The sequence below is a fragment of the Pocillopora damicornis genome, chromosome 7, assembly GCF_964200805.1.
Source record: "Pocillopora damicornis chromosome 7, jaPocDami1.2, whole genome shotgun sequence".
NCBI classification, from domain to species: Eukaryota; Metazoa; Cnidaria; class Anthozoa; order Scleractinia; family Pocilloporidae; genus Pocillopora; species Pocillopora damicornis.
Window position 1 is genome coordinate 10,532,705 of NC_142676.1, and position 12,097 is coordinate 10,544,801.

Sequence of the window (12,097 nt, forward strand, 5' to 3'; positions counted from 1 at the left end):
CTGTTGTCGTCCCCAGATCTTTTCATCGACTCAATTTCGAGTAAAGGAAAAAAATATTTGTTGATTACGCTTCGTGAACGGATTCCTTCATGAAAGTGTTAAAAGACATGGCTGCCACATTACCCGACGACGGAGATCTAGAGGAAGTTATGCTTATGAACCATCCTGTAAGAAAATCCTCCACTCGAAGAGGCGAGGTTAGCTAAAACTTTCGAAGACGAAGACGAATTTTGATCAGCATCGCCTGAATTTGTCTTCGTCCAGCAATCTTTCGTACCTGCATCGTACCTTGACCGTTTTTCTTTTGCGATTAAGTAACTGTGATTGGTTGAAATTTATCCGATTTTCGATATGTCTTGACCTATGGTTTTTATTTAACCTTTTTTTTTAAGGAAAGGAAACCGCTTTGTACAGAAGAAAGTGAACCAACTTCAACATCAAGAGAAAACATTCCCCCAGCTTCGCCGAAGAGCTTTTTGCTGCTTAACGAAACGGAAATTCTTCAGGTAACCTTGGATGGCGAATGCAAAATAGTGATCAGTAATTTATCTAAACCTTAAAAGATGTTAAGAGTATTTGAATTATCCAAGACCGAGGTTTTCTCTTATAACTAACTTATAACCCGGCCGGACCAACACTCAAGGTCTTAAAATGTGCTACCTTTCTATAATATCAAGACATGGATAGAAATTCTAGTCTACTCGGATAAGGACGAACAAACCGTAGGTCTCGTCTCCTGCATCTATTAATAATTTGGTTAGGCAAGGGACGTTAAAGAACCCACTCACGAGATTACTATGATGTATAGTGTAAGGTAGATAGCAGGTCCACATCAGCAACAGCTGCTACTTATTCAACCTGCTTTACCAAATAAAGGATGTATGTATGTATTACTTTGCTGTGGATATTGTATTTATGTTGACATAATAAAACCGTTTACAACTGAGAACTGACAGCCGTGATGATAATAAACAAAGCGACTTGTTAAGGAGTGATTGGTAAAAATTCATTGAAGAACTATTTAATAGTTCAATGAAATATTTAGAAAAATAGCAAAATGAGAGTTAATCACAAAGAAGACTGTATTTATATAAATGAAGAGTGTACTAAAAGTTTGTTTCTTTGATTGCTGCGTAGATAAAGCTTTGTAAGACAGCATGGTTATTTTTTTCATCTGATCATGACAAAAACTATTAATTGATCTGTAATGATTATAAATATGGCTGCCATTTCAAGTGTTAGCCCATCCTTAGAGCGTTGGCCCATTGGCTCTGAAGTAGGGCTGACACCTGAAACTTTATCTTTAGAAACTCTTTGCAATGGCCTGTTTACATTATCAACTCAGTTTATAAAAACCAAATGATAATAACTTTAATAATAACTCCTTCCCCCACAAATGCTGTGCCACAGTTTCATTGGAAACCTATTTCCTGTATTCATAGATCTCAGAATTACAATTATAGCTTTGGATGTTCAGTATTACTTATGTAGCAGGATAGTGTTTTGGAAAGGAATTCTGTAACAGAAGTTAATGTGTGAATTATGTATCTTTTGAGCAAGGCTATTTAAAAGTCAGTTATCAATCACTGTCTTTTGGTATTAGTTTTGGTAATTATGTTAAATGCCTTCCATGTCAGATTTTTAGTTTTTACAAATATGTCTCTTAAGGTATAGTAAGTACTTACAGGGGTCACCACTCTCTTCTTCAGGTGCATACAGTGGAGGACTTCATTGCAAAGCTGTCATGCCATGGTGATACAAGCATGAAAGTTGTCTCCATATTTGGTAACACAGGTGATGGAAAATCGCACACCCTTAACCATGTCTTCTTCTGTGGCAAAGAAGTATTTGGAACTTCACCATCGCAGCTTTCCTGCACAGTGGGTGTTTGGGCTGCTTATGATGAGGGTGATCGGGTAATTGTCTTGGATACAGAAGGGCTATTGGGTATGTCTGGAAATCACAACCAACGCATAAGGCTCTTACTGAAGGTCCTTGCGATATCTGACATTGTCATCTATAGGACAAGAGCTGAAAGGCTCCACACAGACATGTTTACTTTCTTGGGAGATGCATCAGATGCATATCTAAAACATTTTACCAAGGAGCTGAAAGATGCAACAGAGCGATGCCATATGGATGTGCCTCTATGTAGTCTTGGTCCAGCTGTGATTATCTTTCATGAGACACAGCACACTCATTTACTAGGAGTGTCACAGAATGAAAGTAATCCATCAGGTTTGGAAAAATTTTGCAATTTGTTGATAAATTACACTGTAATTCCTCTTACTAATAAATGCTTGGGCATTTATTTAAAATTTTTGCCAAAGGGAGGGGTGCTTGATGGAAGTAGGCTCTTGACAAAGAGGGTGGAGGGGTGTTTACTACTCTCTTGAACAGATTCTGTTTCATGTGTAGCAGAAGCTAAAAAGTTATTAGATAAAGTGACAGTAGAAACAGGCTTTCCTACCATTTAAGAAAATGAGGGAGAAGGGGCAATAATTTGAGAGGGCGGCTTGTTTGATATTATGGCCCAGGGAGTAGGCACTAATAGATATATCTAGGGGAGGACACCTATTAAAGGGTGGAGGCCTATTTGAAGAAATAGGTACAGTATGTTACTTGATTTTCAAATCTGAAACTTATTCTGAAGACTGAAATGTAAATTATGATTTATTTTCTATTCTGCCACTTTAAAAGTCTTGTTATAATTTTCTTACTGAAACAGAAAATCTGAAGCGTCCTGATGAGATTTTAAAGGAGAGATTTGCAAATATAGGAAGAGTTCCTCGTGCATTTAGTTCTATCAAGTACCTGGGGACAAGAACAGAGACTCCACCAACAAACTTCAGGGGATTGAAGCAAGCTGTAAAAGAGTGTTTAGTTGACAGCTCTGTGCGCTCGTCACGCTCACCGACTGTCATTTATAAGGCTTTGATGGTAATTATTCTAAATTTTTTGAAAACTTTGATACCTAAGAGTGACTTTAGGCATCCTACTTCCCCCACAGAATATCACCCCGGAATCACTCATTAAGGTCACAAGAATATGGAAATGTTACCAACTAAAGAAGCTTGTGATTGTTCAACAAATTCTCTTTGTCAGTACCTCAGGAAAATTATATTGAACAGTATGAAGAATATGGATACTGATGTAAGAGTTAATTGATACAGGTCATTATTGTACTTGTTAGTCTGGGGAAAAACTGAGGCCACAGCAACTTTGGTTGCTTTCATAAACACAACCAACAAATTAATTCAATCCAAACTTTTGCTGTCTTTGCCAGCATGCTGGGGTCCTAAGAACTACCTGACAGAATTGAATTTGTTTGGAATTATTGACCATTTCCTTCTTGTGATAGGCTGGCTATTTAAGTTTGTTTAAGAGGCTAAGGGATAACACTGGTATATTGTTAAAGGCCTCATGCAGGTGAAATACCTAGATGGCCTCTGCTGCAGAAAGTGTTTCTTGTACATGGATACCATGTTCATGTAGGCTGAATGTTCAAGTTAATCAAGGAAAAATTAAGTAGTCATTGAAATGAAAATGGGTACTCTGTAATTATTGTTGTACTAAATTGACCTAAAGGAGGCAAGGACCAGTAAGTTAAGGAGTGTTAATTAAGAGCAACAAGCAATAAGTGGTATGTACATGCACCTCCTCAGGGAGTGAAGTTAATTCTTTTTTTCTGTAGCCACTTGGCTCCTAAATTCTTCAAAGTGGTCCCCATTTTCAAAGACAAGCAAAACTTTTTTTTTTATGCTGTCACTGTTCAAGAAATTAAGTTAGGGAAAAGATCTTTAAATGTGCTACAAAGTGGACACTAGAATGGATGATATGCAATGTTCAAGCTCACCTAAATCCAAGATGGTGTCTAGTTATCGATTGAGATGCATGTGCTGCATTTTGGAAACAAACGTAATGAGGAAGTTTGCCGTGGATTTATCTTTGCATATATCTATATTTATATCTCTAGGTAAGGTTATGATGAAACATTCTAGTCACCAATTTGGCGACTAATTTTCAGGATTTGAATGCCAAAGTGAAAAATTTAGTTGCATTGGCGCCCGTATTAGGCGAGATTTCACACCCTGCTCCTTGTACCCTTCCTCTGAAATCTGTAAAGGAACAAATTATGAGGGGGGGCAGGTGTTTTTTATTAAATTATCATTATGATAATAAATTAAATTTATGATGATCATTGTGTTACTAATTTTTATCCTTCAAGTTTCTTTGCTTTCCTTTTCATTAGCTCCTGAATGAGAAGTTCAGTGGGGACATTGAGAGAACAATACCAAACACTTTTCCTGATGAATATTTCACTTGCCAGGCATCATGCCTCTCATGCAAGTAAGCACAAGTTTTATGGCTATGATCATGTAGGCTAACTGTCCAGCCGAGAGTGGTCCTGCTATCTGTGACAGTAAGCGACAAAATCACCTGAAAGGAAGTCATCACCCAAGTCAATTGAAAAGTTCTTTGCATGTTTATTGTTGTATTCCTTAATCCTCAAGAGTTACAGGCATCTGATTTGTCCTAATGGTACCACAGCTGAGTTGACATTAAGATCATGAGAGTAAAGGAACATGATCGTCAACTAAAGATTGAAGCTATTGATCATTTTAACAAATTCTTTTATTTGTACCATAGGAATTGTATAGAGAACCCTATGCAGAATATAAAATCATATTAATGTTAGAATGTGAAGGGTTAAGTTGACTTTTTGCAAGTCATATGTCTTGAGCTTTGAATTTATTGTTTTCTGGAAATGTGTTCAATCATTTGGCTTATTATTAACTTTATGAAAGTTTTGTACTTACAAGGTTTCTCGGTGCTTTCTAACATGATTATCCTTTTTAACTATGGATAAAATTTTTATTTGGTTTTCATACTTGTAGAGCACGATGTCAAAAGAGCATGAATCATGAGAATGATGAATCATCAGCACACCACAGTGATGTCAGATGTCAATATCAAGCCCAGTTTGACAACAGGATTTTTACTTGTAGGGTGAGCTGTAAAGCATATCTAAAGTATGCATCTTGACAGACTCTTGGAGTTCTTGCCGTAAACTTTCTTCACCCAATTTATCCCTTTAATTCCCATGAGTGTCAGAATTTCATCTTACAATATCAACACAGAATCAAGCAGACAAGTGATGAGAATAAGGGAAAATGTCATCAAGGAGATTATTAGTTGATCCAAGACCAAATTGTCCAACTATTGTAACATCATAAGAATTACATGGCAGACACCAAGAAGAATTGCTAAATGGAGATCTTGGGAGTGAAAGGGTTACTGTATTGCATACAGTTATAGTTATTGATTTCTAGTTTCAATGGTTATAGTGTGCTTGCTTGTCAACCTTGCCAATACTGTAAGCTATAATTTAATGAGCTTAAATTACTCTCTGCCTTTGTTGTCACACTTACTTGTGGTATTCCTGTAAATGATATGTTGGATATAAACAACATACACTGTATGTGATAATCATATGATTACTTTTTGATGTTGTTTTAATAAAGGCCTGTTATGAGAGGGGAAAACAGAATTTGGTTGTTCCAAAAATGTGTTCCTCCAATGATTCATCCTGGCTTGGATTTGCTAAGTATGCCTGGTCTGGGTAAGCACTTGCAATAAATGATTCTTCATAGTGTTTAAAAATTTTGTTTACCTCTAAAATCATTTTCTCTTATAATTAACTAAAGGTGCTTCAAAAATACACTCAGCAGGGAATTTAAAAGGATGGGGCAAATGATGTACAGTTTGTACATTTAGGATTAATCCACACTTTAATCACAACAAAAAAATTATTATGATTATCATCATTATTGCTATTATTGTTATTACACATTATTTATTATTTCATATCATTTGTTATTTCAAAATCATCTGACGGACATGAAGAGAAGTAAGGTCCAATGCAAAATTTTTGTAGAAGAGTACATCAGTTCTTCCTTTCTTCTTTGATGTTCAATGTGACTTCAATTGTTTTTGTCTCACCAACAATTGCACGTTTATATACAAATACAGACAATAGCATGTTTGTATACAAATACAAATGATGAAATAACTGAGAGGTTTGAATGCAAGCATGATCTCTCCCAAGTTTTTATCTTCTGGCTCCTTCTATCATGGACCAAACAAACACTTTTTAAGATGAGTAAATTTGTAAAGTTATCGTCTTCAGTTTGGTTAGAGAAATTTGCATTCAGAATAGAGCAATGGTTTTTGGAAAGGGTTTTTCTACTCCTTCACTGACTCAAGCCTTGGATCAATCAAGCCCTAGAATTTCAAATAACAGTGAAGCTGATTATACATTGTCTAACTTGAATGTGCTATCCATTGATGTGAATCGCTACGTCACAGCTGATGTCTCTGTGCATGAGGCTATCTCAAGGTGCCATAAGATCAAATGGCACAAAAGCCCTTTTACTTAGTGCCCAAACACTTTTGCAGCTTTCAATGTGGAACTAATTGATGATTTAACATTCAAGCTCAATCCCGGCTCATCATTAGATGGAAAAATTCCAGTTATTATCTCCATGCGAACTCACCACAGTCGAACACAGCCATCTATTGTTTCATGCAACACCTATGGTATAATGCCTGGATCAAATCATGGCCATTTGAAGAGTGTAAACATACAAAACCTCTCTCACCTCAAATGCACTAAGGGTTCAAATAACATTGGTGGCTTTGTTCCAATTGATTTCTGCCTTATTGAATACCAGATCTATGTATGTAACAATAACATGGTTGGTCCGAAACAAACTGAAGCTAAACACAGGAAAAATCAAGCTACTTGTTCTGAATGCCAGCCATTGCCCATGCCTGCCATGAGCCTATGGATATGGTGCTATAGAAATCCTTATTATTTTTATTATTATTATCATTATTATTATTATTGTTATTATTTGTAATTAACAATTATTCACAAAAGTGGAAGTGATTAGAGGTGGATATTTATCTCACCACTTTGCAGATCAGTAAATCTCCAATAATGACACTGAGTAGTGTCGCTGATGAATTTTTACTGTATACTACACAGATACCAAAAATCGGTATAGTCCTCTTTAATATACTGAAAAATAGTTGGAAATTAAACCCTATATGCAACTTGGTCTCTTTCTCTGCTTGGAGGTAAATATTACTTGCTATTCACTTTCAAACCTGCCAACTGTGCACACACACAAAGCACTTTTCACGTGTGTGGTATATAATTATATACTAACAGTTGCTATCATATGATAATAATATACTTAGTTACAGTGGTGTGTTTATTTAATAATAATTATCATCATTTGTACCAATACTGAGATGTTACTGTTCAACTCTAAAACTTGCAATGTGTAGTTGTCAGGGCCCCCACAAATTTACATGTTCATGTAACTCTGTATTTATAGGAAGCCAAACTAGTCTGGTTCTTATGGAAACATGTATCAGCATTCAATTTCTCAAGTCAGCAGATTTACAAGTCTTATACCTTTTGACCCCTAAGACTAACTAGCAACTAATTTTTCAAGGTCATGCAAAGAAACAGGATGACGCCTAATAAGAGAGCTCTTTTAAAACAAATTCTCCTTGCCAGGACTGTTTAATTTACAGAGAAAAGCATGAATAATATGCATACTGATGTTAGGGTGTAGAGGGTTAAATTAGTTTTCATTGTAATCTCAGACTGACTAAATCTGTTATTGGCAGGTATGTTCTGGAGTGCCCAGGATGTGGTGTAATCTATCGTAGCCGTCAGTACTGGTTTGGAAATGAAGACCCAGTTAAGACTGTGGTCCGGACTGAGCTTCGCCATGCATGGCCTGGGGTGAGGTTTAAAGCTTGACTACTGACAATAAATCCAGCCACTTTTTTCCCAATAATTCATGAAAATCTGTGACATTGCTTAAAGAAACAGTTCTTTTGTGTTTGAGTAATAATTATACCACACTTTCTATCGGTTTACCATCATAATAACCATGCAGTGTGTTGGGAGAACACATGAAAAATTTGTAAATCACAAACCGAAGGCAAGTGATTTATAAACTATTCTAGTGTTCACAACATCTCAAGAGGGTTATTAAGGCAGTAAAGCAATAAAAAGTGTGGTCTATTCCTTCTAAAAACAAAACACAGTTCAATTTTCTATGAGTTTTAACTGGACAAATGCAATAAATGAAAGGTTTTTGATCAAAAAGTTCTGGTTATTTCATAAAGAAAATATTCTTTTGCACCTTTTATTGTAACACACTTTTTGTATTCAGCAAGTATTTGCAAAGCTGGATGGTGGCCATGCAGCCAGACGGTTTTTGGATCATATCAGCTATGTCACTGATGCAGTTAGCAGTCTTGGTACTCCATCCAGTCAGGCAGTGACCAACTGGATCACAGACAAAATAGCCCCAGATTATTGGGTGCCAAATTCTGAAATAACAGTAAGTTTAAAAAAAATTGGCTCAGTTTGCAGTTAACTGCCTCTACACTGCAGTCTGCATACACAATGAAGTCAAGGGCTCAAAATGACAGCTTAAGAAACCTGTTACAGTGGCCAATTTACATTATCAACTCAGTTGATAAAACCAAATTATCACGTAATACCTCTCCATTGACTTAGTGCTACAGCTCCATGTATTAGAAGCTTACCTCCTCTATTCATGCGTGCAAAGCCTCTCAGTTGGCAGTATCACAGCAGATTAAATGTCACTGTCTGCACTGTGCTGAAAATGTAGGATAGTATTAACTGCAGTTTCTTGTAAGCCTATTGATTTTTTTAGTGAGAGTAGTTTTTCTCAACTGTGCTTTGTACTTGTAGACTCCAAATAATTCTTGTTTTTTAATCAACCAAAACCAGGAAATATTTATTAGCAACTATTAAAATTTAATAGTTTCAAGCTTGCATCATTTTTACCAAATTTTGGTTGAACAAATTTAAAAGTCAAATTAGTCAAAAAATGTCTTAACTTCTTCTTCTGTCTTATCTCTTATCTTCTAGGCTTGTCAGGTATGCCGTCAAATATTCAGCGATGGAAAGACTAAGCACCACTGTCGCGCCTGTGGAGGTGGGGTCTGTGATGCATGTTCAACCAATAAGAAACCTGTACCAGAACGAGGCTGGGGTGAGGAACCAGTGAGAGTGTGTGACCGCTGTTTTGGAAAAACATCAACCGTGGAGGCTCAGCCTCAACCCACATGTGACTTAAGGTAAGGTTGTCATTTGAAATGAATTAACAGTAAGACGCTCATTCAGAACTTAAACTCCCAGAAGTGATTAACATGTAACTTCTCTCTATGATATCCATACATTATCAAGCAAACAGGTAATGAGAGTACTCAAAGATATCAGGTATAAGTTTTTATCTTGATCTACCACTAAACTCTTGTAATTAATTTAGAGAGAAATGTGTAGCAGCTAGAGGGGAGAATTAACAATTAGATCGTGAGTTAAAGGGTTTAGCTTGGTTGTGATTTCTCTTCAATATTAAATACATATTTTGTGCTCTTTTAAACAGTGATTTATCGGATGCTCTAGAAGAGGAAACTCCTCAAGAAATTGTGCACCCTGAAGATGACCACAGTCTGTATTCTGAAAACCCTTTTGGACCAGTAGCTGCCCGAAAAGTAACAGAGGTTGTTCAGTCTGCTGTGGGTGTTTTAAAAACAGCCATTGTTTACCCTAAGGGGTTCATCACTGATGCAGCAAGGCCAGGATACTGGGTACCAGACTCCCAAATTTTAGCCTGTAACTGTTGCCAAACTGAATTCAAGGGAAGTGATACCAAACATCATTGCCGAGCCTGTGGTATGGGTGTCTGTAGCAACTGTTCAGAAAGTAGGAGACCTGTGGCTTCAAGAGGTTGGGATCACCCAGTCAGAGTTTGTGACCAGTGTGCTGCTAAAAAAGGACAGCTTTAGGGTCAATTTGTTTTCAGTGAGAAGCCAGCCATGAGAAACTTCCAGCTTATTGGCCCTTTATGATCAAGTTTTTATTAATACTGCAACCTTATGAGGTTTGAATCAAACTTACTACTTCATGGCCTTGCGTGGAGATGGAGAACATAATCATTGGCTGTGAGATCAAGTCTGATTTAAGTCCATGGCATCCTTTGCTTGAGGCCTTTTAAACCAAAACTAGAGTCTTTTGAGGGCTTTTTACTTAAAAGAAATAAAAACCAACAATAAGGTTATCACAGGGGCCTGGCAGACCTAAGAATAATAACCCAAAAAGGCAATGGACTCTTAAATTGAACACATGCAAACTGTGTGATATGCAGGAAAATGCTCACCATCAAGTCTTGATTGGTTTTAAGCTACTGCATTTGATTGATTGAGAGGGTTTCCAGAGTTTTATAGACCATTCATTAAGTGAAGCAAAGTAAAACCGGAGCAATGCTGGTTTAATTTGGATGCTAAAAATCCTACATTATCCTCTTCACCTTTGCTCTCTTAGGAGAGTTCAAATGAGTAATTTCTCTGAGCAGAATCAATAAATCTATAAACCAAAAGGTGATGAGACTAAAGAAAATTATCAACCTTATGATAAAGCGATCTTTAATTTACTACCACCTTCTCAGAACTAACATTGAAAGAAATGTCTAGCAGATGGTAAGGAGAACTTACACTGCAATCCAGGGAGTATAAGGTTCTATGGGACCTACAGTAGTAGGTTCTTAGAACGTTTTGAAAATGCTATGCCTGAATGTTGAAAGAGGCTACCGCTGATTTTACTGTACAATAGTTATACTTTTAAGAAATAATACTACAGGTGTGAGATATTATAATTCAAAATAACTAAATCCAACATTTCTCTCCTTGTAAAAAGTTTGGGTGAAATGTTTTCCATGTATATTTCCATGTTTGTATTTCTTGTGAGCATTTTCTTTAGTAGGTTTATTTCTAACTTTTGTTAGCTAAAATTGATGATAAACATTTTTCAGGCTGTTCTGTGCTAAACTTTCTTTGGGATTTTCCCTAGTTTCCAGGCTACTTCAATTTATACACATTAAGCTACTGAAAAAACAGTACATAGGACCATTGTGACTGCTCTCACAAAATAAACTGGCTGAGAAATAGAAATCATGTGAAAGGTAACATCAGCTCATCAGTAAAAGAGCTGTTCCTAGGAGTTTTCCTGTACTCTGCCTTCAACTCCCATTGGGTGGGATGCCAATCTATTTCAAGGTTAACCCTTCCCGCTCTCGAATAAGTATGCATATTCTCCACACTGAGGAGGAGAATTGGTTTAACAATCCAGAGCTTTAGTCGGTGACCAATTCCTTGATTTGAGTGACCTTAATGTTTGATCCAGGGGTGATATTGTAAGAGAAATTAGATGCTTGTCACTCTCAGGAGTCAAAGGTTTAATAAGTGTTTGTTTAGCAATTTTTAATTGTTTAATTCTTGTGGAGGACAATGGATTCTGAGAATAGGAAGGGAAAGGCTTTGAGCTTTTCAGTGGATGGGAGGGATGTCAAAAACCAAAACAAAAGAAATTACAACAGCTTATTGGAATATAAGAAAACATCACATGGGGCCAATTGAGATTTCAAAGCTACCACAAGCAAACTGCCTAGGGGCTGAAATAGATGAGACATGTAATTGGTTCAGAGAGCAGTGCAGGTTTTTTAGCTGGAGAAAAATCAGGGGAGGAGAAAAGTCACCCGTCTTAATGTCAAAATTGGAAAATGTGTGCTGACCTCGTACTGAGTTATCGGCAAAACAAAATAATATGAGGGTTTGCAGCGATTTTTTCTTTCATTTTAGAGATCCCGAAGCACCATTTATTGGTCAGACAGGTGCAGTATCATAAATTTAGTTTGAAATGTTTATTTCTCCGGGAGAAAACTAAAGTGAAAAAAGTGAAAAGCGATAAAAAGAGAATTGTAAGTGGCTTTCATTTCGAAGAATATCATTTTAAGAGAGAGTCTGACCGTGAGGGAAGGGAAATGGTGACCAGCAACGGGAGATAAGGCTCTGAGAATCAGTAGGAGATTTGCAACGAAAGGGTAAACAAAGTGGGAGAGAGGAAAGAGCTCAGAAAAGAGGACAGCTATGTAAAACGGGCGTTGTGGTGGAGAGACAAGATTAGTAATGGAAGATTGTTACA

At 36.7% G+C, this 12,097-nt stretch overlaps 1 protein-coding gene across 1 annotated transcript; it reads left to right on the forward strand.

The window, feature by feature from the left end:
• The first annotated feature begins 27 nt into the window (after positions 1-27).
• LOC113684463 (zinc finger FYVE domain-containing protein 1) lies at positions 28-11,067 on the forward strand. Its single transcript, XM_027201841.2, has 11 exons — positions 28-197; positions 393-506; positions 1,710-2,238; positions 2,729-2,940; positions 4,253-4,350; positions 4,899-5,010; positions 5,526-5,623; positions 7,705-7,822; positions 8,259-8,429; positions 8,987-9,195; positions 9,504-11,067. The coding sequence occupies exons 1-11, from the start codon at positions 90-92 to the stop codon at positions 9,904-9,906; spliced, it is 2,172 nt and encodes a 723-aa protein (XP_027057642.2). The 5' UTR covers positions 28-89; the 3' UTR covers positions 9,907-11,067.
• Positions 11,068-12,097: the final 1,030 nt, after the last annotated feature.

Bases quoted from the DNA above. Each gene is read 5' to 3' on its own strand.
- LOC113684463 (XM_027201841.2), top strand. From the start codon at position 90: ATGAAAGTGTTAAAAGACATGGCTGCCACATTACCCGACGACGGAGAT. The intron at 4,351-4,898 runs GTAAGCACAAGT...TCATACTTGTAG, and splicing joins GCATCATGCCTCTCATGCAA to AGCACGATGTCAAAAGAGCA. The intron at 7,823-8,258 runs GTGAGGTTTAAA...TTTTGTATTCAG, and splicing joins TTCGCCATGCATGGCCTGGG to CAAGTATTTGCAAAGCTGGA.